General features: G+C 39.2%; 1 protein-coding gene and 1 long non-coding RNA gene across 2 annotated transcripts; both read right to left on the minus strand.

Moving 5' to 3' along the window:
* Positions 1–13,791: 13,791 nt before the first annotated feature.
* On the minus strand, positions 13,792–25,485 carry LOC118500200. The gene is made up of 3 exons (XR_004902754.1): positions 25,475–25,485; positions 17,595–17,602; positions 13,792–13,909 (listed from the first exon to the last, which is right to left on the minus strand). It is a non-coding gene; the product is annotated as an uncharacterized LOC118500200 (long non-coding RNA).
* On the minus strand, positions 19,169–19,560 carry LOC118500199 (thymosin beta-4-like). Its single transcript, XM_036024147.1, has one exon. It carries the CDS (start codon positions 19,558–19,560, stop codon positions 19,366–19,368), a length of 195 nt encoding a protein of 64 aa, XP_035880040.1. The 3' UTR covers positions 19,169–19,365.
* Positions 25,486–25,642: the final 157 nt, after the last annotated feature.

Consider the following 25,642-nt stretch of genomic DNA (forward strand, 5'->3'; position numbering starts at 1 on the left):
TCCCAAGGAAGAGGAGAACAAAGTATTTAGCCTCTTGTCCGTTTCAGCTTCATGTGATTATGCGGAATCTTGGCTTGACACTATTCAAAGTCTGCAGATACTGGCTGCAAATGGGGAGTAGTCGGTCACTCACAGATGCCAGAGTGGCAACTGGCTGCGGACTCTGCTTTCAGAAACAGCTCTCCTCGCTTGCCAAATTCAGGACAACTACTTTAGTTGGTTGGGAGGGAATTTCTAGCAGGAAAAGATTGATTGAGTCTTAAGAAGGATTTAAATAGCTTTCCAAATTTCTTAAATTTTGATTTCTATAACTAAGCTTACTGCTGTATATTCTTCCAGCCATCAAACTGCTTGTCTGTTTATGCTTCATGGGTTACTGACAAGGGGATACCTGTCTTTTCTCCACTTCTCTATTTTAGACTTAAAAAAGAATTCCAGCATTCCTCATTGGAATGTTCTGAGAGTCCTAAAGAATTACTGGTCTTCCTGTTTAATGTTCCTGTGTTCTGGGAAATCTGTGAGATTTAAAACTTAGTGACAGAGATGTGACAGACATATCAAGAGATGATAGAAGCTCAGTTTCCAAAGTGCGGTCTGCAAGATTTTTGTTATTTTCCTTCCAAGTGTGGGACAACAGTGCTCTGCCCGTGTTCCTATCCCAGACCAACAAGTGACAGTTGAAGAGAATTGTCTCAGGTAAGAATGAAGCCCTTTGCCCCAAGCCATGTGCAAGCTGAAGTATGTTGATAAGCACTTCATAAATTGTTACATTAACAACTCATCCTCCCCTTTTCCAGGGAAGCCAGCACGCATCAGCTGCACAGATAACAGTCTCAGGTCCCACGTCTGGAGAGGAAAGGTTATAAACAATCCTCCTTTCTCCCCGAGCTAGCTGCTGAGCAAAGGGAACTAGCAAAACAATGCCAATAGCCACCAGAATTGTTTCCAGTTTCTGCAAATCACTCTCCCCAAGAGTGGAAACCACTCGTGCAAACCCTTCCCGAGCCGCACCGCAGTGTCCTGTTCAGGCTGTTAATCACGGCTCCCAGCACCGGAGGACCCTCTGGTTGATGGCGTTACTTCCTGAGCCAGGCTTCTCACTATCAGCAGGCAGGATTTATGCCTCATTATTCTCTTGGCTAAAGAGTTCCTCAAATTTCATAAGGTTTTCCTCTTCCCACAGGATGAGGAGGAGAGGACAACTCCCATTCTGGGGGGTGCTTTGTTTTTTCCCTTTGAATAACAACTGATCTATGCTCTTCTCCCTTCTTGACTCGCACCATGATTGATGGGCCTCTAGATGTATTGGTCCAATTAAGGGTCTATCTATACGACACCAGCTGGTGGGTTTGGTCACATTCCTGTCAAAGCAGTGAATTGGGTGGTGAAAAATTTGGTTCCATTGTTGGTCAATTGAATAAAACCTGTCAGAGTAGTCCCTGAGCTGTGAGTAAATAACCCACAAAACATGCTACAAGAGTGTCATGGAAAGCACATCTGGAAACTTTTCAAAATGTTTACTTGATGTGATGTCTTCTTCTCCACTTTTTCCTATGGCATTGCAGTTCTCATCTTGTTTCTGCCATATCGATGTTCTTGTACAGTTGTCTGTTATTTTCTGTAACCACCTATCAGGGTAAATAAAAGGTGAGTTTTGAGAGTTCAGTAATAACAATCTTTCAATGAGTTTCTGCTCAACTAAGTTTCCCAGACCAATGTCCTGGACTATCCAACCTCAGGGAACCATTCAGATTATTAGGTTGGAAAAGTAATTGGTTGAAACCAGCACAAATACTATAGCAGACTCAGTGGGTAGCCTGTCACTTTATCATTTCCCTAGCCTTCCTCACTAACGGGACCCCAATGTGTTGATGCATTTGGACGCAGTGCACTTAGTGGGTCCTGCCAGCGCCAGGAGTGAATGTTGGCACAGTAAGACCCTTGTCCTTGCCAGGTTTAGGTTTGGGCTTGTGGCATAACTTCAGTCAACAATGCATAAAAGGGAATCTGCTAGGAAGATTTTGAAGATGTTTTTCTGCCCTAAGACAAATCAATACAAGAGGGACAATTGTCCTTTTCTGTCTTTGGATGAGCATTGGTGTGGAGGTGACCTTGGGAGCTGCAGCAGCCTTCTTACCACTATCGGTGGGACATGGAGGGAGGGCTGGAGGTTCCAATAAGCCGAAGACAGCAGGGCGGAAAGTTAAACATATTCACCGAAGTGCTGAACTGCCCTGGAACCGTCTTGTCTTTGGATTTTTTTTTTTTTGGTTATATGGGATTATAAATCCCTTATCACTTAATGTGCCATTATTGAGTTTTCTGCACCTTAAAACTGGAAAGCCTTCCAACAGGTGTAAACACAAAACCAGTGTCATATTCCCAGTGGAAGCATGAGCCAGCATGCTGAAACCTTGAGCAAAGCCAATCTTCAAGATCCTGGTATGAAGCCCTGCAAAAACAATTTTAGGTTCTGGATGAAATATCAGGAACCAGGGAAGACTCTCTAGTTCAGAGAGGAAAGCAAATCTAGAATTCTAATGTGAAGGCAAAAGTGATATTGATGCTCACTGTCAAGACTAAAATATGCCCATTATGCTTAATGAAAGAGGCCAGACACCAGAAGCCACACGCTGTTTGATTCTTTACGTGGAATAGACAAGTGCGCAGAGGCAAGAAGCAGGTCACGTCTGCTGGGTGTGTGAAGAACGCAGAAGGGCTATTAAATGGGTGTAGGGTTCTTTGGGGAGATGAGATGTCCTGCAACTAGATGATGATGACGGCTGCCCAACACTGTCAATGTACTGAAGATCATGGAATTGTACGCTTAACTTGGATAAACAGTAACTTTTATGTTATGTGTATTTTATCACAACAAAAAATTTTAAAGAAACATGAAATAAGCATAATGTGGCAATGACATGGTAAGGAGATGCATTCCTTTTCATGAAACAAATTCATCATTAAGTCTGAAAATTTTTTAATGTTAAAATTATTGTTTATTTCCATATTTAAGATGAATTGAATAGATGTTATTTACAAAATGTATTATCAGTTGTTGGTCAGTTTAATTAATTTTTTTACTGAAATTAATTTTTAAAAAAGACAACAAATATACCACCTGTTTTTGCAATAGTCTAACTACTATGTCCTAAGGGATACCAACCAATTGTGAGACATTTATTAGGTCCCTGAATACACCAGAACTGACCTACGCCCTGAAAAAAAAAATGAAACCTTTGAGTTTCTTAAGAAAGATCTTTTCTGCAAATAAAAATTTTGATTCTGTAGTATAAACCGTTTTTACAGAAATAGCAAGATGTACCACCTCATGAAGAAAGAGGGTAAAATATTTAGCTCTAACTGTAAGTGAATATATGGTGTTGATCGATACATTCAAGCTCTAGAGAGAGTGGGAATCAATGATGCCATATTTTATGTGGTCTGTTAGGGTAAAGTGGTTTCATTCCAATTCAGTATAGTTGTTCAATATAGAAACAGTCTGAGATTATTTAGCTGAAAACACGCTGTCTCTTCACAGATATGTAATAGCACTAAAAGCACTAGCAATATCTCTGATACACTGAGTTTTGCAATTGTCAATTAAACAATTGAAAAGAATAAGAAAGCTATCATTAAGTTATTTAACTGAGATGAATTCCATATTTGAAGCAGTTACTGTTTACTTATCTTTCAATAAGGACTAATAACTTTATTTTCCCAAAATATTTCTTTAGGAGCACAATTGACTAAAGTAAGTCAATAAGGATTGGAAAGATTGTGTGGAGAAGTTGTCTTCCAAATTGGGCTGGAAGCATGAGTAGGTTTTATTTGATACCTTCCACTATGGACTTGGTTTTGACATCTTTTTCAAAGGCACGTGTTATTGTTTCCTAAATGTGGATCTATTTTGAGTGAACATGGGTCGCCTTTTTTCAATTTTTGGTGTATTGATTCAGTCTCCAGTCTCGCTCTCTCCTTAAATAAAAAAGGCCTGAAGGGAAGTTAATGTTTTGCCTTAGATGTAGAGCAGAGAAAACTATTCTTATGAAAAGATGAGGTCTGTCTGGAAAAAGTCCAGCCATTGTTGGTTAGTACAACGAGAATGGTCTGTGTCACATCCGTGTAACCTGGCAGCCAAGGAGAGTGGACTGGAATGTGCGTGCATGAACAATGATGACTTCATTGTTCTAGTCAGTGGGGGCAGCAGACGCATTGTGTTAGCATGTGCACTGTGTGGCCATAACATTCAAAACGACTGAGTGAGTAGAACAATGAACCTGCATTAAATTTTGCGTTAAGCTTGAACATTTCTCTGTGGAAACTATTTGGATGATTCAGAAGTCTGCAGCTAGGGGCAACTGGTGATTGGCAACTTCATCACCACAACACACCCACTCATGCATCACCTACAGTGCACAGTTTTTTTTGGCGAAACATCAGATCACCAAGGTTACTCATCTTTCCCACAGCCCACCTTTGGTGCTCCTCAACTTCTGGCTTTTCCTAAAACTAAAATTACCTTTCTAAGGGAAGAGATTTCAAACTGTCGATGAGATTTAGGAAAATATGATGGGGCAGCTGATGGCGATTGGGAGAACTGTGAGGTCCCAAGGTGCCTGCTTGGAAGGGGACTAAGGTGTCATGGTCCTATGTACGTTTCTTGTATCTTCTTCAATACATGTCTCTATTTTTCCTTTTACATGGCTGGACACCTTCTGGACAGACTTGCTATGCCTATAATGGATTTGGTCTCCAGCTCCTAAAATTAAGGCACATGTGATTTAGAAGAGATCTTAGAATGAGGTCCTTTTATAGAGATTGGAACTCCTGTAGATAAACAAACATTTTCTAGAAAACACAACACTGGGAATCTCAGTGGCTTTGGGAAAAACTATTTAGGAGTGGCTTTATTTCTTCTTGTGTTGTTACAGAGGTGCTACGAGGGGATCCATGTATTTGACTTTCTGAGTGTTTGTTTATCAAGAGGGAACAGAGAAATCTCCGAGAGCAAGACTCACACCCAGTCTTTTAGTAATTTTCCAACACTAGACTCTGGCCATAAATCTCAGCAGAAAATGGTTTCCTTTCTTCTGTTGGCGGCTAGCCTCATTTACTCAGGCCATTAAGTGGTGGGCAGTATCCCCAGATCTTTTGCTCTCTCCTTCGGAATCCCATGGTCCTGTAGACCAGGAGAGAGAGAGTACAGCTGACAATCTTTGTTTTCTCTTGCGTAGGAGCAACCTCCCTTTGATCTCAACCCTTGACTCTATGGCAGCCAGCCACATCCCAGAAGGAAGGAGCGGGACAGAGTCAGGGCAAGTCATATTTACTTTAGAGGAACCAAAAGAGGCAGGAAGAACATTTAGACATCAGCAGGTATGCCACGGAGCAGAGTGAAGCAGAAATCTGGAAAATGTAAGAAAAGTAGACACTCCTGAAAGACTTGAGCACCCCACAGTATCATCTTTCATAGGGACCAGATACACTCTCAGGAAGGATGCACGGCCCAAGATGAATTACTTTTATGAGATTTTGTGACAACCAGGGGAGGGGTGGACAAAAATCAAAGGATTCGCCTTCCTCACTGGCATGGTTTCCAGTCCCCGATTCTCTGCTTGTTATGATAAGTGGACTGGACTCATGTTTTATTCCTCACAGTGCCAACACCAACACTGTGCGTCAGGGATGCGCCACAGATAGGGCTTTCTCCCCAGCAGCTGCCTTGTGTCTTATTTTGAGATCATAACCTTATATAAATCAACAGGAAAATCTCTGCCTGGCCCCTGGAGCAAAGGGTAGCCCTGTAATCTCCTTCTGGTGAAGTGGAACTGAAGTCATCTGCACGTGCTCCAAGGGACCCTGATCCTGGCCCTCAGCGAACCACCTGTTCACTAGAGAAGGGGACTAGCTCCTCGTTGGGGGACAAGAAGGGTGAACATTTTGCTTTTAGACCAGGGCAGGTTTGTACGGTGTTTGTTTTGTGACAGTTATCAAACTACAAATGCTTGATTCTAGTTGAGAAAGTATTTATTGGGAAACCACTTGCCAACACGGGAAGGTACCGTGCAGGCTTTCTGCATCCCATCTCTCACCTCTGATTTAAAATTTGGAGATCCCTCAGAAACCTTTGAAAGTATGTTCTGCTCCCTTCTCTGATCTAATTTGGTTGGCTGATCATTACTGTGTTGGTACAGGCTGATGCTGCAAATACAGCTAAATGATTCCCCCACCCCCAACCCTATGGTTCCCTGCCTTGAATGAAAAAAAATGCAAACTGTTAATTGTTGAACTTGAGTAAGCTGGTTTGAGTTAGCATTGGTGGAATCCTCCAATTATAAAGTGAATGATTTCTGTAAGTGAAGTTCCTTTAAGAATTCTGGAGAAATATTCATGAAATGTTGTCATTTTATTAAATAGTTTTCAATATTTTCTATTACTTATATCACCCTAAATTGCATTTTTATTTTAGTAATATGTAGAAATATATTTCTATACGTATATGTGATATTTAGTTTAATAAAAGGGGTGTTGTTTAGGTGAAGCGTTTAGACATTCCTCCATTCTCAGTAGCCATGCAGAGAAAGTGTCACCGACCCCACACTCATGGCACCCTCACTGTGGTCACACCCTCTGGTTTAAGCAAAAGCACCTGCGTATGGCATCAAGTCCCAACCCACCACATACAATCACTAAAGTTTGTAGGTTCTACCCCAAAAGTTGTTAGCTTTATAAGTGCACTGATTGTGGGGTTCAATTAAACAGTGAGAACCCCAAATGCTATTGTCTTTTTTATAATGTTGATTACAAGAGTTTATTGTAATAACATGTACTTTGTAGAACATTTTAAAAATTCAGATAATAATGAAAAAGAGAACAAATATCACTCCCAATCCCAGTTTCCAGGATAAGCACTACTAAAATTTTAGCATGCTCCCTTTCAGTCTTATTACATATACATTCATAATTACAAAATGAAGAACATATTTTATATATAATTTTTATGTCCTGTTGTTTTCATAACCTTCCAGTAGCTTTAAGTTATTATTTAATTTTCAGGGAAACTTTTGGGAATTATCTGGTACACAAAGTCATTGGACAGAATGCCTGTATATTCTATCAATAGTAGGTTGGTCAGCATTTGTTTCCAATGCTTTATTCGACATTATTGAAAGTTCAGCCGTGTTTTCCCATCAACTGCTTGCACATCTGTGTCAGGATTTACCCCACCACTGCTGTCACTTTACTGACATTCAGTTTCCTGTTTCTTGACCCTTTCAGAGCCACGGAACTTATATAAACCGCTCTCCACTCCTTAGTAATATCTATTAAATCTAACAAATGTCTCAAAATTTAGGTCATTACTTACTTTCTCCCACTCTTATGAAAAGCATGGTGTCTAGCTTCTGGGATTAGTCTGTTAGCACCGTTGAATATTTTGCAGCTCATTCTGTTACCAGACTGTCCCCCCTCTGAAGTGGCCTTCCGCTGGGACAGATCATCTCTCTTTTCCTCTAAAAAAAGCCAAGAGAAAATAAAACATTCAACCAAGCTGTTTTGTATGGTAAACATTTTCATTATGTCTCATAGAATTTATTTGAGAAAATTTCCTTTTTATATTGATTTATTTTACATATGAAGTTAAATTATTTAGATAAAAATAAAAAATTCACTCTACTATACAGATTTGGAGATTTAAAAAGAAACTTACCAGAACTTTCAAGATGTCTGTGGAATTCACATAATATAATGTAATAAAGCGAGTGATTTTTTAAAATACTTTTCCCCAATGCATTGTCACTGTGTTGATATAATTGTTTTTCTTTTTTTTCTTTTTTTCCTGAAGATATTATATTGCCATGACATTTTTGTGGTTATGAAACAAGGATGCTCAGAGTATAACTTCCCAGGGTCCAAAGTAGCCTACATTTTTCACTCTCATCACTGACTCCCTTCCCCTGGCTGGACCATGTTAGGGCCTTTTGATATCAGGCTGGATTGAGTACGGGGCATGGTAAGGGAACATTTGACAGTAGACGGATTGAAGCAGTGATGCTACCATCTGTGGTGTGGCTACCCTGTGCTGTGCGAGTCTAGTCATGGAGTCTACTTTCCTGAGCAGCCAGTCTGGAAACAGGCAGATCACACGGGTTATGGAGACAGCTCATCTCAGGAAACGTGGCCGAGCTGGAGGTGGGAGCCCTGCTGATAATCTAAGAGTTGGAAGGCTTAACCTGTAGTTGTGGCTCTGCCGTTTAGCTGTGTGGCATTGGGCAAAGCACTGTACTTTCCTGAGAGTTCATTTTCTTATCTGTAAAATGAGAATATTGATACCAGTCATGTTTGTTTGTTTGTTTTTCTTCTGTTCTATAGGTTTGGAAAACTGTTTTCAGTTTACAACCCTTAATTTTTTGTCTATTCTGGACATTTCATAAAAATGAAATCAAACAGTCTGAGGTGTTCTGTGTCTGGCATGTTTCACTTAGATGATGCTTTCAAGATTAAGCCATATTGTAACATAAATCAGTATTTCATTTCTTTTATGGCTGCATAGTATTCCATTATATGCATGTACTACATCTTGTTTCCATTCATCACTTGATGGATGTTTGGATTGTTTCCACTATTGTTTTGGCTGTTATAAATAATGCTGGGGTCATGTACAAGTTCTTGTGTAGACATATATTTTAGATTCTCTTGGGTATATGTACTTAGGAATGGAATTGCTGGATCATATAAAAACTCTAGTTTAACTTTTTAAAAAGCTGTCAAACTCTTTTCATTGTGGCCATAGCTTTTTAATTCCCACTGCAATGCATAAGGGTTCCAGTATCTCCATATATTTGTCAATACTTGTTATTGTCTGTCTCTTTGATGCAGCCATCCTAGTGGGTATGAAGTGGTATCTCACTTGGTTTTGATTTGCATTTCCCCGATAATGTGCAATATCTTTTCACAGCTCTTTGTATATGTTTTTTGGAGAAATGTCTATTAAAATCTTTTTCCCATTTAAAAGTAATCTATTACTGAGTTTTAATTATTACATATTTTGAATTCTAGACCCTTATCAGATACTGATTTGCAAACATTTTACCATATTCTGTGAGCTGTCTTTTTACTCTCTTGATAATGTCTTTTGATACACAAAAGTTTTTAATTTTGATGAAGTCCAACTTTTTTCTTTGGTTGCTTGTGTGTTTGGTGTCATATTTAAGAATCCATTGCCTGGTCAAATGTTCCAGGCTAGATAGTGGTGGTGATTGCATGACATTATAAATGTATTAAATGCCACTGAATGGTACCCCTTGAAATGGTTAGAATGATAAATTTTATGTCATGTCTCTTTAATGCAATTTAGGAAAAAGAAAGCATTGCCTTACCCAAGGTCACAAAGATTTACATCTACTTTTTTTTTTCTAAGACCTTTGGATTTTCTATCTCCTTTCAGTTAATTTTTGTGTGTGGTGTGACACAGGATTCCAACCTTGAGTGTATTTCTAACCATCCCAGCACTGTTTGTTGAAAATCTCATAGTGTTTTGTCTATGACATTATTACACCATTTATCACAGTTTGCTTGGTCTCAAAGTTATTTGTGCATGTGTCTCTCCCCATAGTAGAATATGAACTTACTGCTTATCTCTCTATAATCCTCTCCTTTTCACCACACACAGGTCCCATTTGCATTCAGGATGTTGCATACAAAAGATGGTCAATGTTTTTACTAGAAAAACTTTTAGGCCTTATCTTTGCAAGAGCTGCTTTCCTTATCAACAATTGTCAATTACTATTTATATAATAATAATGTTTGTATTACCTGTGCATTGGGACTTTCCAGAATCAATAATTAGAACTTATCTCTTTCCTGGTTTTATTTTATTTTATTTTATTTTATTTTATTTACTTAGTTTTTCCATCCCCTTTTACATCATACCCATACCCTCTTCCACCTCCACCCTCCCTAATCACTACATTGTTGTCTGTGTCCATGAGTTCTTTCTCTTTTTGTCTTTTTTGCTTGATCCCTCCACTGCCCGAGACACTCACCAACCTGAGCTATCAGCCTGTACTCTATGAGTCTGTCTCTATTGTGCTGGTTAGTTCAGTTTGTTTATTAGATTCCACATATCAGTGAAATCATATGGTATTTGTCTTTCTCTCACTGGCTTATTTCACTTAGCAAAATGTTCTCTGGGTCCATCCATACTGTCTCAAAGGGTAAAGTTTCCTTTTTTGTGGCTGAGTAATATTCCATTGTATAAATGTACCACAGCTGGTTTATCCACTCACCTACTGATGGGCACTTGGGCTGCTTCTAAATCTTGGCTATTGTAAAAATAATGTTGCAATGAATTAATTGGAAGATAGGCTCAGGAGTCATGTGGGTGTGTAGAAAATAATCCCCCTTCATTGTAGGGTTAAGATTTTGGGAGAAAGGGCTTGGATCTGTAGCTAGATGGGTTTTCTATGACTTTGCCTAGAGTTAGGTGTACATTTTTTTAAGAGCTACGGGCACAGCTCCATAACCATAGACTTCCCACACAGGGTAGATAGCTTCCCCTTAGCAGAGAGCAGGTCAGAGGCTGGGTTGGAAAGCTAAGTTTCTTCTAAATTCACTGATCAGATACTTTGTTCAGGGTGAAAGTGAGTGAGGAACAGAGAGAAGAAAAGAGATGGAATTCTCTGTGCTTATATTCTTTAGTAGACGAGATTTGCCTAGTTGGGAAATGTGGAACAATGTCTGTCACATATAGGTATGCATCCTTTCCCTGTGGAAATAAAAAAAGGAAGGGGCAATAAGCCAGGAGTGTTCCTCTGTTGGAGGTTCCTCCACAGGGAAATGTGTGGAGAAAAGGGAAAGCGTTCCACACAACAGCAGGCTGAATTGGTGCCTCATTCCAAAGCAATGCTCAGCAACTGGAGAACCAAATACTGGTAGGGCTAGAAGGACATTTTTGAGATTAATTGTAAATCTCACTTTACCTACTTTTCACTCTTGCTAAATTGTATTATAAAGTTTTGTGACTGACCTCATTAAGACAAGCATTTCCCTGTATCTACTTAGCTAAGAAGAATTTTCTTAATCATTTCTTAGCACACATCTATTTATGTCACTCTCTAGATTAGCATTTAATAATCCTTCTTTTTGTGAGGGATCCTAATGTCAACTGAAGTGAATCATGTGAGATCAGATGATGGATTAGGTCTGGAGTCTATGAGACTATTCAGTTTTTATTTGTGAAAGTTAAGGAAGTTCATAATTTTGTGTTTTATGAAGGAAGCCTCCCTTACTGTAATTTCCTTAATCAAACAATAGTTATCTGGAGATGCAATGTCTTTTCTGTGATTTTATTATTTTTTTCCTCAAAGCCACTTAACCTTTTAACTTGAAGTTTTAAAGAGACAATCACTGGAGTCCTATAAACTCATTGTTTCTGTTCTGAAAATACATGATTCAGAATGGGCTCTAGGAAATTCACACACGATGGCCAGGCAGAACCCTGCCATCCACTGCCTCCTTGTTGAGGGAGGTCTCTGCTGGGGCCCTAGGAACTCATTCAGGCTCTTTGAGGGAAGGGCTGTGTCGAATATTTGGCTCATCATATAACCAAAAGGAATGCACATGGAATGACTAGCTTATTTGGCTTATAGAAATTTAGGGAATCCTCTGCCCTGGAGAAGAAGAAGAGATGGAAAATGAAGAAGTTGTAGGAAGGAGACATTAAATAGAAAGAAGCTGAGGCAGTTTGACACTCCTCGCAACACGGAGCTGATGAAGACACTGTCTCTCTGCAGGTTCAAGGCCTTTTCTCCTCCTTGCTCAATCCCTTTCAGTCAGCCCCTGATGTCTCCTTTTTATTTTCTCTGTAGAGGTGTTCCGACTAATCTGTTAAAGCATAACTCTGATTACACTTACTCTCTGACTGAAAAACACTTAATGTCCCTCATTATCTCCTGGACCAGCCAAGTTCATTGGCTACTCCATTGCCTATACTTGCTCTTAACATCTCCCCACCTATTCTGTAACTACCAAATTTGTAACTCAATCCCTTTACCTTTTCCCCCATTCCCCCAGATCCCTCTCCCCACTGCCACCATCCCAATATTCTCCATATCTACGATTCTGTTTCTGTTCTGCTTGTTTGCTGAGTTTGTTTTTTAGATTGAATTGTTGATACTTATGTATTTATTGGCATTTTAATGTTCATAGTTCTTATCTTCTTTTTCTTAAATAAGTCTCTTTAACATTTCATAAAATAATGGCTTGGTGATGGTGACCTCCTTTAGCTTTACCTTGTCTGGGAAGCTCTTTACCTGCCCTTTGACTGTAAGACAGCTTTGCTGGGTACAGCAGTCTTGGCTGTAGGTCCCTGTTTTTCATCACTTTGAATACTTCTAGCTAATCCCGTCTAGACTGAAAAGTTTCTTTTGAGAAATCAACTGATAGTCTTATGAGAACTCTTTTGTAGGTAACTGTCTGCTTTTCTGTTGCTGCTTTTAAGATTCTCTATTTATCTTTAATCTTTGGCATTTTAATTATGAAGTGTCTTGGTATGGTCCTCTTTGGGTCCAACTTGTTTGGGACTCTATGTGCTTCCTGGGCTTGTATGTCTATTTCCTTCACCAAATTAGGGAAGTTTTCTTTCATTATTTTTTCAAATAGGTTTCCAACTTCTTGCTCTTTCTCTTCTTTTTTTTAGCACCCCTATGATATGAATGTTGGAACATTTGAAGTTTTCCCAGAGCCTCCTTATACTATCCTTGATTTTTTAATTCCTTTTTCTTTTTGCTTTACTGATTGGATGTCTTTTTCTTCCTTATGTTCCAAATCATTGGTTTGATTCTTGACTTCATCCACTCTGCTGTTGATTCCCTGTAAATTATTCTTTATTTCAGTTAGTATATCCTTCATTTCTGCCTTGGTCTTTTTCATGCTGTTAAAGTACCCACTGAGTTCCTTGAGCATCCTTATAACAAGTGTTTTGAACTCTGCATCTGACAGATTGCTTATCTCCATTTTGTTTAGTTCTTTTTCTGGAGTTTTGTTCTGTTCTTTTATTTGGGCCATATTTCTTTGTCTCCTCATTTTGGCGGCCCCCCTGTGTTTGTTTCTACATATTAGGTAGAGCTGCTTTGACTCCGTGTCTTGGGAACATGGCCTAATGCAGCAGGTGTCCTGTAGGGTCTAGATAGCCTCCCCTATCTCCCAAGCTGTGTACTCAAGGTGCTCCCTCCATGTGGACTGAGAGCTCCCTCTTCTTGTAGATGAGTCTTGATTACTGTCAGCAGATCAATGGGAGAATTTACCCAGTCTAGACAGCTGGTAGGACTGGATGTGACCCCTGGCCAGCAACCACCTTCCTCCATGGCTTATGGAGGTGGCTGTGTGGTGTTCCAATGTAGTCTGTAACTGTGCACTGGGTGTGCAGGCTCTGGGGTTTTCCTGGTGGTGCAGGCCAAGGTCAGCCTCCACCTGTATTCTGTCTGGGACCCCTTGTCATAAGCTATGAGGTGATCTGCAAATGGTTCTGCTAGTGCCACTCACTAGTGGCTCTGAAGCCACTCAGAGAGAGATACAGTGGCTGGGCTCAGCTTTTGCTCATTTGAGTGGATTAGGAAGGTCTAAAGCCTACACCTAGCCAGCCATTCATATGGAAAAGCCACTGTTACCAGAGTGGGATGGTTGCTTGAGTGAGCCCTTAAATTGGATGGGGCAGACCCTTAGGTAATCATCAAGGTGGGTTTACCATGTGAGCTAGGTTGATGGAGATTCAGATATAGCACTATTGCACTGTGGCCCTATGTCGGGGGAGGGCTTGGAAAAGGTACAATGGCTGCTGTCTGCAGTTCTGTCTGGAAGGAAGCTCTCCCCCAGCTCTTGCCCTGATGCTAGACACTTCGGCTTCTCCCTGTCTGCCACTGGTGCCCTTCAGGCTGTTGCCCCAGTGCTGGAGCCCAGAGGGAGTGAGTGTAAGTGTGTGAGTCATGTAAGGCCCTTTAATAGGAAAATTCTGAAGTTTCTTTTGCTGACCCAGACCCCACCGGTTTTTATAGCCAGAGTTATGGGGACTTATCTTCCTGGCAGTGGAACCCTGGGCTGGTTTGTCTGGCATGGGGGTGGGATCCCTGGCTCCCAAGTCATCCCTCCATTTCATCCACCACACATGGGTTTGGGACCAGCCAGTTCCACATCTGTGTCTCCGCCCGCCTGTCCCTCCTACCCTTCTGGATAAATGAGGTTTCTTTTTTTAAAAAATTATATTTTATTTTTTAAATTATATTATTGTTGTTCAATTACAGTTGTCTGCATTCTCCCCCACCCCAGCCAAACCCACTTCCCTCCCTTGCATCTACCCCCTACCCCTTGGTTTTTTCCACGTGTCTTTGATAGTTGTTCCTGAAAACCCTTCCCCCCATTATCCCCTCCCACCTCCCCTCTGGCTACTGTCAGATTGTTCTTAATTTCAATGTCTCTGGTTATATTTTGCTTGCTTTTTTCCTTTTGTTCATTAAATTTCAGTTAAAGGTGAGATCATATGGTATTTGTTCCTATTCTTTGCGACAGTATGGATGGAAATGTGATTTCTTTAATTCCTTAGTTGTTAGACTTCCATACAGCTCCATTTTCTGATGGGCCTGAGTGATGGTTGTTCTATATTTTAGATATAATGTTGCTGTGGTTGTGTGAGGAGGTGAGCCGCGGCGTACCTACACTTCTATCTTGACCTGCAGTCTATTCACCATTCTCAAATATCCTGAGACTATAGGCGGTAAGCTTTATGTCAACACTGCAGACGATTTTAGAGTGGATTATTTAAAAATGACTTGTGAGTTCTTAAATAAGAAATTAGTGTTCACCAGTATCAGTTCTCTTTAGTATGTAAATCTGCCAAATACTTAAGCTGGCACCTGTTGAACAAACTTCCTTCAGTAGCAGTATTTATAGAATTCTGGCTCAGGGAATTGATACAGTGTTTTTAGATTTTAACAGGGCATTTGATGAGATTGCTCCTAATATGAATGAAATGGAGGGATGTGGCTGGAAGTCATAAGGAAATAATTTTCAGCTTAACACTGAGACTCTTTAAGCAGAAGTAACTGTAGCAAGAGCAAAAGCATTGCTTTTGACCCTAGAGATATTTGAGCTCGACTTGAACGAACACTTGTCAGGCAAGGTGTAGAGGGCACTTGAATGCCAAAGATGTGTTGGAGTTCAATGCCCTTCAATTTTTTTTAAATTCTTACAATCTGTGATTCTTGCTATAGGTAAAAGCATGGTGGATGAGATATGTGTCAGTTCCCAGATATAACTTGTACCACTTAACCCAGCCAGGATCTCATGGACAAGTCATTGTGGGTGTTAAAAAGAGAGTGCCAGTGGATAAGGGCAAAGTAGTCTGATCCACAGGAAAAGTCTAATGAAACACGTGTCCTACTGACAGTGACCTGACATCTCATCATACTAAGAAAAGGACAGCTTGTGTGTGTCGACCACTTTTCTGGGTCACTGGGCTAGTGGGGAGGGAGTGATTCACGGGTGCCATCATGTCCTGCTATCATCATAGACTGGTCAGAATGTCATGTCTGAGGGTGAAGGATGGACTCAGAGACTGTACAAGGTTCCGATCTGCTAACAATTTCAAGGCACAGTGATTCAGTGACCCAGAAGGACTGAGGATTTCTTGTTAAGCCAGGACTCTGAGCCAAAGCTGGCCACCCACTGTCATCAAACCCCCCAACCCCCAGAGGAGAGAAGGGACGTTTTCTGCCTCCCAACCCTTGAAGCAGCAGCCGTGGCCCCTTGGCCTCAGAGCTTCTGCTCGCTTCTCAGAATGCTCCGGGAGGAAAGACTTGCCCTGAACTTTGAATGCAGTAAATTGCATTCTCATGACTTTCTCACTCGAGGCCTGCCCCATCAACCTCTCCTGATTAGGACTGGAAGTTCGGAGTCTGGATGGCTGGCTTCCTGCAGACCAGGCCAGGAGGCTGAGCTACAGCAGCAACTGGTGGAGGTCACTAGGTCAGTGTTCTCCTCTCTGTTTTCCTGTCCCCCGAAGCAGCATTTTGAATAAACAGCTTTTTCCTCTCACAAACCAAGACATGAAAAATGCTTCTGAGTCCCATTCACTGCTTTCCAGGCCTTGTGTTCTGTGCTCTTTTCTACCATTCTCTGTCCTTGGAGGGTGTGTCATTCTGGCGAATAGGAGTGGGGCAAACAGGCCACATCAGTGCTGTTCCATTTGGGGAATGGTCTTAGTTACAGAGGTCTCTTCTGTGCTTGGAAAAGATTCTGTGTTTTCTTAAAGGTCTTTTCCTTGCTGCAATCAAGATTTTAAAAATTCCACAGAGAAATATTTCCATTCTTGGTCATGCTTGATATCATGCATCACTTAGAATTGGATGAACATAATTAAAACAAGCAGGAGATTCAAATACACATGGAAATATCGAGACCTCTGAACACCAGTGCAGGAATACGCAGTTGGTGTCTGTCATTAACCACCTCTGGTCTGCTTTCCCAGTTTTATTGACTCCATCATTGGCTACGGACATCCACACGACCAGCAGGCAGGCGTGTGCTACTCAAACGTGCAGCTGCTAACTACAGACAGACCCCCGGATTTTTGATGATGATGATTTCTTTAGGACAAACAAACATAAGATGCTTGGGGAAACAAATGTTCTTAAAACATAAATAACATTTTGAACACCAGCCCTGCTTATGCGTGATTAGAAATCATTCTGTTTTCTTGTTTACTCTAAGTTCATTACTTAGAAACCACTGAACCTGGAATTCACAGTAAGGCATCTATTCTTTTAGCCTCCTCATCTATGTGACTTTTCTATTTCTTTTTCTTTTCTTTTCTTTTCTTTTCTTTTCTTTTCTTTTCTTTTCTTTTCTTTTCTTTTCTTTTCTTTTCTTCCTCCCTCCCTCCCTCCCTCCCTTCCTTCCTCCCTCCCTCCCTCCCTCCCTTCCTTCCTTCCTTCCTTCCCCTTCTCCTTCTTTTGCTATATATGGTAGAAAAATTTGATATTTTTCATCCTCTAGTCTCCTGGTTCATCTATCTGATTTAAATGGTAATGATTCCATTCTCTTGAGTTTAAGGGACACCTTCACTGCCTCCATCCTCATTCAAGCTATCATTATTTCTTGCCTGAATGAGTAAAAGTCCTTACAATTGGTCTAATTGGTTTTACTCCTGTTTCCCTATAGTCCATTCTCCCCATCACAGCATGAGAAATTAAACAACAAAGCAAACAAAAGACCTGCCCCCTACCCCCAGGAAATTAGACTATGTAATTCCTTTCCTTAAAATTGCCTCATGGCTCTCCACCACACTTAAATTCAAATTCCTTACCATGGCTCACAGGGTCTGACCTGATCTAGCCCCTACTAGACTTCACTTCCTCTGACTTCATTCTTTAAATGAAATTTAATGTTTTGAGTTTTAATAAATTTATTATCTTTGCAAGCGTCACCGTAATCAGCTTTAGAACATTTTTAACACCTCAAACAATTATTATGAGACCATGTTAGGTCAGTCTCTCCTCCTCCCTCCAGGCCCCTCAGCCATGAACAGGTCTGCTCTCCACCTCTATATCTCTACCATTCCTGAACGTTTCCTGTACGTGGAGTAATGCAACGTGCAGCCTTCTCTACCTGGCTTCTTTCATTCAGTGTCATGTTTTTGAGATTCATCCATATTGTAACATATATGACCACTTCATTCTTTTTTTATTGCTGGATAAAATTGTATTTCATACCCAATAGGGTATTTCATACCCTGTTGTATAGATATACCATGTTTTATTTCTCTATTCACCTCTTACTGGCCACACAAATTTCAGTTTTTGTTTATGAATAATGCTGTTGTGAACATTCACATAAAAGTATTTGTGTGGATGCATTTTCATTTTTCTCAGGTACACTCCTAAGAGAGGTTCTAGGGGGAGGTGATATTTGTTAACTTTTTAAGGAACTGCCAAACTGATTTCCCAAGGGGCCACACTATTTTATGCTCCCATCAGCAGTGTACCAGGGCTCTCATTTCTCCGCACCCTTGCCAATGCTTGGTATTTTCTCTATGATTATAGGCATTTTAGTGTTTGTTCTGCATCTTTGAAATGATCATGTGAATTTTGTTCTTTATTCATACATTACATTAATTGATTTTTGGATGTTAAAACAGCCCTGCATTCCTGAGATAAATCTCAGTTGGTCATGGTATATAATCCTTCCCATATGTGGCAAATTCACTTTGCTAATACTTTCTTAAGGACTTTTGTCTGTATATTCATTAGGAATGTTTGTTTTTCTTGTGTGCAGCCTCAGTATCACATTAATGCTGATCTCATACAATGAGTTGATAGTTTTCTTTCCTCACCTAATTTCTGAAAGAGTTTATGAAGAATAGGCATTATTTTTTTCTTTATATATTTGAGGGAATTTCCCAGTAAAACCATCTGGTCCTGTTCTTTTCTTCCTAAGATTTAAAGTTATTAATTCAAATTATTTACTTGTCATAAACCTATTTGAATTTCCTATTTCTTCTTGAGTTAATTTGTGTCTTTCTAGGAATTTATTTATTTCAAAAATTTCTCTAGTTTGTTGGCAAGAAGTTACAACATTCTCTTATAGTTCTCTCATTTTTGTAGGGTTGGCAGTATTGTTCCCCTTTTCCTTCCAGATTTTGGTAATTTGTGCCTTCTTTCTTAGTTAATACAACTAAGCTTTTTGTCAACTTGGTTAATTTTTTTAAAGAACTAGCTTTTAGTTTTATTAATTTTGCATATTTTTGGTTTTTACTTTATTGTATTCCACTCTAATCATTATTTCTTTCCTTTAGCTTGGTTTGGGTTGTTTGTTCTTTTTTCCTAGCTTTATAAAGTAAAAGCTTATGTTATTGATTTGAGAGCTTTCTCCTTTACTGATATTGGCATTAAAATTATAAATTTCTCTTTAGTACTGCTCCAGCTGCTTCCCATAAATTTGAGATATTGCTTTCATTTTCATTTGGTTAAAATATATTTTTCAGGTTTTAAAACTTTTTATTTGCATATTAAAAACTGTGCATTCCAATAATTAAAATCATTTTAACAAAAAAAATGGCACTCTGATTAAACTGCATTTTATAGCCTGCAGGACACTTTGGACCAGCTTGGTTTGGTTTTTACTCTAGATTTCACTGTTGTCCCACCCAGCTTCTTCCTTCACCAACATGCAAGTTCTTTTTCTTCCCTGCCAGACAGAGAGGCAGATGGGAGAGGCAGGTGCGACCTTCATTGTCAGTAGTTCTGATGTGAAAAGGGGCAGCACAATCATTTAAATTGATCCAACCTCTTTGCAGTTTACAAAGCTAAATAGCTAAAAGAAGTAAAATAAGAAGACACTATTTGTAGAATGTACAGTGCATACTAGCGGTGCTGGCCTCCTTACGCCTGCTTGCTTCTTCTGTTCAATTGTTTCTTGGGAAGGCAGTGGATTTTTCTTTTGCGTTTCTGTCTTCTTCAGTTTCAACTTGAATTCCTCCATCACAGCCATATCGCGTTTATCAGACATGGCTGCTGAGGAGGCGGAAGGAGGCAGGGAGGAGGAACTCGAATGAGAAGAGTCCGATCTGCTCAGTGACCACTGCCAAATAAATCCAGTTAAAAGTATTTTAAAAGTTTTCTCATGTTCTTTCTCGACCTGCGGGGTTGTTTAGATACATGGTGCTTAATATCCAAATATTTGGGGATTTCCAAAATTAATTTCTATTGTAGGACTCTCATTCTGTTTTGGTCAGAAAACATACTCTGTATGATTTCAGTATTTTTGAGTTCATTGAGTCTTGTTTTGCAGCCCAGAATTTGGTGTATTCTGGAGAATGCTACAGGTGCTCTTGATAGAATTTTTGATTTTTGCAGTTTTTAGATAGTGTTCTTTAAGTATCAGTGTGGTTGATAGTGTTGCTCATTTCTCCTGTGTCCTTGTTGATTTTTTTCTCTAGCTTTGTCGAATCAAAAGTGAGGTATTAATATTTCCAAATAGTGAGATATTATTGTTAACTATGTCTCTTTTAATTTATGGCAATTAATGCTTTATGTAATTGGGGATCCTATTGTTAGGTGCACATACATCAATAATTATTATATATTTCTGGTGTGTTGACCCTTTTATCATCATAAAGCTTCTTTTTATTGTTCTATAAATATGCATTTTCTTAAAATCAATTTCTTTTTTTTTTAATCTATTTTACTGATTATGCTATTACAGCTGTCACAGTTTTTCTCCTTTGCCCACTTCTGCCCAGTACTCCCATTCCCTCCAGCAACCCCCACACCTTAGTTCATGTCTGTAGGTCATGTATATAAGTTCTTTGGCTTCTCCATTTCCCATACTATTCTTAACACCCCCTGTCTATTTTGTACCCACCATTTATGCTTCTTAGTCCTGGGCCCTTTTTCCCCATTTCCCCTCCCAGGTGATAATCCTCCAAATGATCTCCATATCTATGATTCTGTTCCTGTTCTGGTTGTTTGCTTAGTTTGTCTTTTAGATTCAGTTATTGATAGTTGTGAATTTGTTGCCATTTTAATGTTCAGATTTTTGATCTTCTCCTTTTTCTTAAATGAGTTCCTTTAACATTTAATATAATAATGGCTTGATGATGATGATGAACTCCTTTAGCTTTACCTTGTTTAGGAAGCACTTTATCTGCCCTTCCATTCTAAATGATAGCTTTGCTGGATAAAGTAATCTCGGATGTAGGTCCTTGCTTTTCAACCCTTTGAATACTTCCAGCCAATCCCTTCTAGCCTGCGAAGTTCCTTCTCAGAAATCAGCTGACAGTCTTAAGGGAACTACTTTGTAGGTAATTGTCTGCTTTCCTCTTGCTGCTTTTAAGATTCTCTCTTTATCTTTAATCTCTGGCATTTTAATTATGATGTGACTTGGTGTGGTTCTCTGCATCCAACTTGTTTGGGACTCTGTGCTTTCTGGACTTGTACATCTATTTCCTTCACTCAATTAGGGAAGTTTTCTTTCATCATTTTTTCAAATAAGTTTTCAGTTTCTTGCTCTTCCTTTTCTCTTTCTAGCATTTCTATGATTCAGATGTTGGCACATTTGGAGATGTCCCTGAGGCATGTTAACTATCCTCATTTTTTAAAATTCCTTTTCTTCTTGCTGTTCTGGTTGAATGCTTGTTTCTTCCTTATGTTCAAAATTGTTGATTGGAATCCCAGCTTTATTCCCTCCACTTTCAGTTCCCTGTAGATTTTTATTTATTTCACTTAGTGTAACCTTCATTTCTTTCTGGGTCTTTTTTTATGTTGTTGCTGTACTCAGTGAGTTCTTTGAGCATCCTGATCACCAGTGTTTTAAACTCTGCATCTGATAGGTTGGTTATCTCCATTTCATTTAGTTCTTTTTCAGGGGGTTTGTTCTCTTCACCCATTTGGGCTATATTTCTTTGTCTCCCCAATTTGGCAGCCTTGCTGTATTTGTTTCTGTGTATTAGGTAGAGTTGCTTTGACTCCCTGACATAGTAGCTTGGCCTATTGTATAAAAGGCACCTATAAATTGTGTGGGGCAGAGCCTTAGGTAATCACCAGGGTTGGACAACCTGTTTCACCACTTTGTGGCTTTCTGTGGGGGGAGGGCTCAGAGAGGCAACAGTGTTGTTGCCTGGCCTCTGAAAGTTTGCCTTGCACTGGCCCCATTTCCAGTCGCTCCATCCACTTCCTGTATGCAACTGGCACCCTTCCAGCTATTGCCCTAGTGCTGCATACCAGAGTGGGTGGGTCTGCTTATGATTTAAGACTGTGAGAGCCCTTTAATCAGAGTCTCTTGAAAATCTGGCAGTTTTTCCAGCCACCCAAATCCCCACTGGTTTTTACAGCCAGAAGTTATTCAGATTTATCTCTTGGCACTGGAACCCTAAGCTGTTTGGTCTGGCCCACCAGACCAAAGTGGGATAGCCCATTCCCAATGCATCCCTCCAAATTTTTATGTACTACACTTGAATGTAGGACCTCCTGTTCCACTGCTGCCACCTCTCTGCAGCACTTTGTGCCTCTACCCCTCTCCACCGGTCTCTGCATCCCTGCCCCTCCTACCTGTCTGGATAAATGTGGCTTCTTTAAATCCTTGGTTGTTGGACTTCCTTACAACTTGATTTTCTGGCAGTTCTTGGCATTATTTGTTTTGAGGTCTAGTTGTAATTCTTTCTGTGATTGTACGAGGAGGTAAAGTGTGTTTACCTATGTTTCCATCTTGACTGGAGGCCTTAAAATCAATTTTGTCTGATATTAATATAGCCACTAGCCACTCCAGCTCTCTTATGATCATTTTTTTACGCAATATATATTTTTTCTATCCTTTCATTTATTTATTTTATTTTTATTGTTATTATTTTAGTCCTCACCTATGTTTATTGATTTTAGAGATAGAGCGAAGGTGAGAGAAAAGGGGAGGTATGTGTCCTGACCTGGAATTGAACCTGTAACATTTTGGTGTATGGGATGATGCTCTAACCAACTGAGCCACCCAGCCAGGGCTACCCTTTTATTTTGAATGTGTTTATGTCAATGAACGTAATTGTATCTCCTGCAGTCACCACATAGTTCAGTCATTCTCTTTTATCCAATTTGGCAATCTCTGTCTTTTGGGTGGAGCATCTAGTCCATTTACATTTAATGCAATTATTGATATGGATAGATTTCTAAGTATATTTTGGTGTTTGTTTTCTATTTGCCTCATATCTTTTTGTTTCTTTATTCTTTTACTGCCTTTTTATTGTAAGTAAGTATTTTTAGCATAGCATTGAAACCACTTGTTAATTTTTTTGTCACATAATTTTTAGTTATTTTCTTAGTGTTTTGCTCCAGGATTTATAATAGGCATCTTAATGTATCACAATTTATTTTAGAATAATACTAACTTAATTACAGTAAATACAGAAACATTACTTTAATATAATTTTATTCTCTTTTCTTTGTGCCATTATTATCATGTATTATGTTTTTATTATAAGCCCAACATAAGTATCATAATTATTGCTTTATAGAATCTTATACTTTTTAAATGAAGAAAAATATATTTATAGTCTTTTAGATTTACTCAAATATTTGCCATTTCCAGCACACTTTATTTTTCATGTGGATTTAACTTATCATTTGGTGTCACTTTTCCCCCCCCTCAAGCATCATCTCCTTTAATATTAGTTGCAAAGTGTAAGTACTAACAACAATTCTCTCTGTTTTTGTTTATCTGGAATTTTCTTTATTTTACCTATATATATTTAATATTGTTAATTCTCACCTGAGGATATGTTTATGGACTTCTCCCTTCCTCTCTCTCTAAAGAGAGAGAGAGGAAGGGAGAAGTGGAGAGAGAGAGAGAGAGAGAGAGATCAATGTGAGAGAGCAACATCAATCAGTTGCCTCCCATACACACCTTGACCAGGGATCAAACCCTCAACCTAGGTAGGTGCTGTGACTGGGAATAAAACCCTCAACCTTTTGGTGTGCAGGATGATGCTCCAATCAACTGAGCCACTTGGCTAGGTCTCATGTATATTTTTGAATAGCAGTTTTGCTGGATATAGATTTTTTGGTTGATAACTTTTTATTTCATTGCTTTCTAGCTGTCAAAAGACAATACTCCATAGATAGTTTCATGTTTCTAAAGGATAAAGCCTTTCTAAATAAAGAGCATTGGAACTTGAGTTAAAAGATGTTTGATCACAAGCACACTTTGGAAGTTCAATGTAGAAACTTTCAGAGAGATTAGGAGACATCTGCCCTGAAGACAATTATTGTTTATTCCAAAGGGTAGCACAAACTTCATATCCTCTCAGAGAGAATTTACTTATGTTCCAGAATGAAAGCTTCTTTCCCCCTCATCCCCTTCAGGCGCAAATGTGCCAGAAGTTCTTATATGAGCTCTGAGTTTCAAAATTTTGGGAATTACTATCCTGTGGTATAAATTTTATTTCAAGTGCAGGTAACATTGACTTTCATCACATTGTCCTGTGGAGAATTGGGAAACTGATGTTAGCTGCACTGTAAATAAAGGACTTTATCTGAATCTAGAGGTCTGTTTCTCTTTATATACGTGCACATTGAAAAACCAGCCATTAATAGTTGTTCCCTTGTATATGTTGTTTTCTCTTGATGCTTTTGAGATTTTCTCTTTGTTTTTGTCTTTCTAAAGAAAGACAAATTATGATAGATATAGCTGTGGATCCCTTTGTGTTTATGCAACTTGGTTTTGCTGAGCTTCTTAGACCTGTAGATTAATATTTTTCATCAAATTTGTGAAGTTTTTGGCCAGTATTTCTCCAAAAAGTTTCTGTCCCTTTATTTCTCTCTTCTTCTTGAACTCTCATTATATGTGTGCTGATGCCATTGACAGTGCCCTCTAAGTCTCTGGGCTTCTGTATATTTTTCTTTAGTCTTTTTTCTCTTTGTTGTCTGATAGGATCATTTCTATTGCTCTGTCTTCAGTTTCATTGATTCTTTCTTTTGTCATCTGTAATATGCTGCTGAGACCCTCTGGTGAATTTTTACAATTTTAATTATTCTACTTTTCAACTTCACAATTTGCATTTGATTCTTTTCTATAATTTCTTCAACTTATTGAGATATTCTATGCATGGGGCATAGTTATACTTTCTTTTAATTTTGTAAACATAATTTTCTTTTATTCTTTGAGCTTCATGAGCAAGTTTCATAAGGGCAGGAATTTTTGTTATGTTTACTGTTGTAGCTACAGCACCCAGAATAATTTCCAATGTATAGTATACCTCAACAAGCATTTGCTGAATGGGTGAGTTGACAATGAAGTTTAACTTTGTCCTCTATGTGTGTCTCTTCTCTATGCATACCTGAAACTCATATTTATTAAGTTTTTGTGCTCTGAAAATGTTTGCTTCAAGTGTATGACCTTAAAAATGGAGTGTTTTCAGGGACTGACCAATGTCTCAAAAAATTATGGGAGATTTTTCCTCAGTCGTGAGGCAACAGGTACACCAAGGGTCAAGGAACTCACAGTGCACTGATGATTGTTAACAAGATGCAGGATGCAATATGCATTTTTATGTATAACATTTATTGCAGAAATGATAGGAAAACCACCTTCCTCTGAGTTAATTTTCCTCTTTATTTCACCTCACCTTTATCCTCCCCACTCCCCTGCACTGGCATATAAACAAATCCACATCTCAGCAATCTAGGCTGTATTGGAGGTTTGCTTTAAAGACAGACAACTTAATGTGGGGACATTAATAGAATGGTTAAGAGAACAATCAGAGAGACAAAAATGAAGTTAAAGGGGCACAGTTGAGAGGTAGGGCACTTAGATAATTGTCAACATTCCTTGCAAAAGGTAGGACCTTATCTGTTTCCTGAATAGCGGAGGCAAGGGTAGAACAGAAGAGACCCAGAAAAAGTTGCTGTCATGGGAGTAAACAGAAAATTCCATGGAGGACCACTGGTGAGACACCTGATGTGTTTCTCTTGGTGGAAGGGGCATGGTCTGGAAGCCAGAAAAGTGTTTCCAAGGAAGTCAAACCTGATATGAATTTTGAAGGATAAGCAGGAGTTTGCTACATTTGGTAGAGAGCAAGGGAAAGGACATTCCAGGTAGAAGAAACAGA

Source organism: Phyllostomus discolor, chromosome 1, assembly GCF_004126475.2.
Source record: "Phyllostomus discolor isolate MPI-MPIP mPhyDis1 chromosome 1, mPhyDis1.pri.v3, whole genome shotgun sequence".
Lineage (NCBI taxonomy): Eukaryota > Metazoa > Chordata > Mammalia > Chiroptera > Phyllostomidae > Phyllostomus > Phyllostomus discolor.

Bases quoted from the DNA above. Each gene is read 5' to 3' on its own strand.
- LOC118500199 (XM_036024147.1), bottom strand. From the start codon at position 19,560: ATGTCTGATAAACGCGATATGGCTGTGATGGAGGAATTCAAGTTGAAA.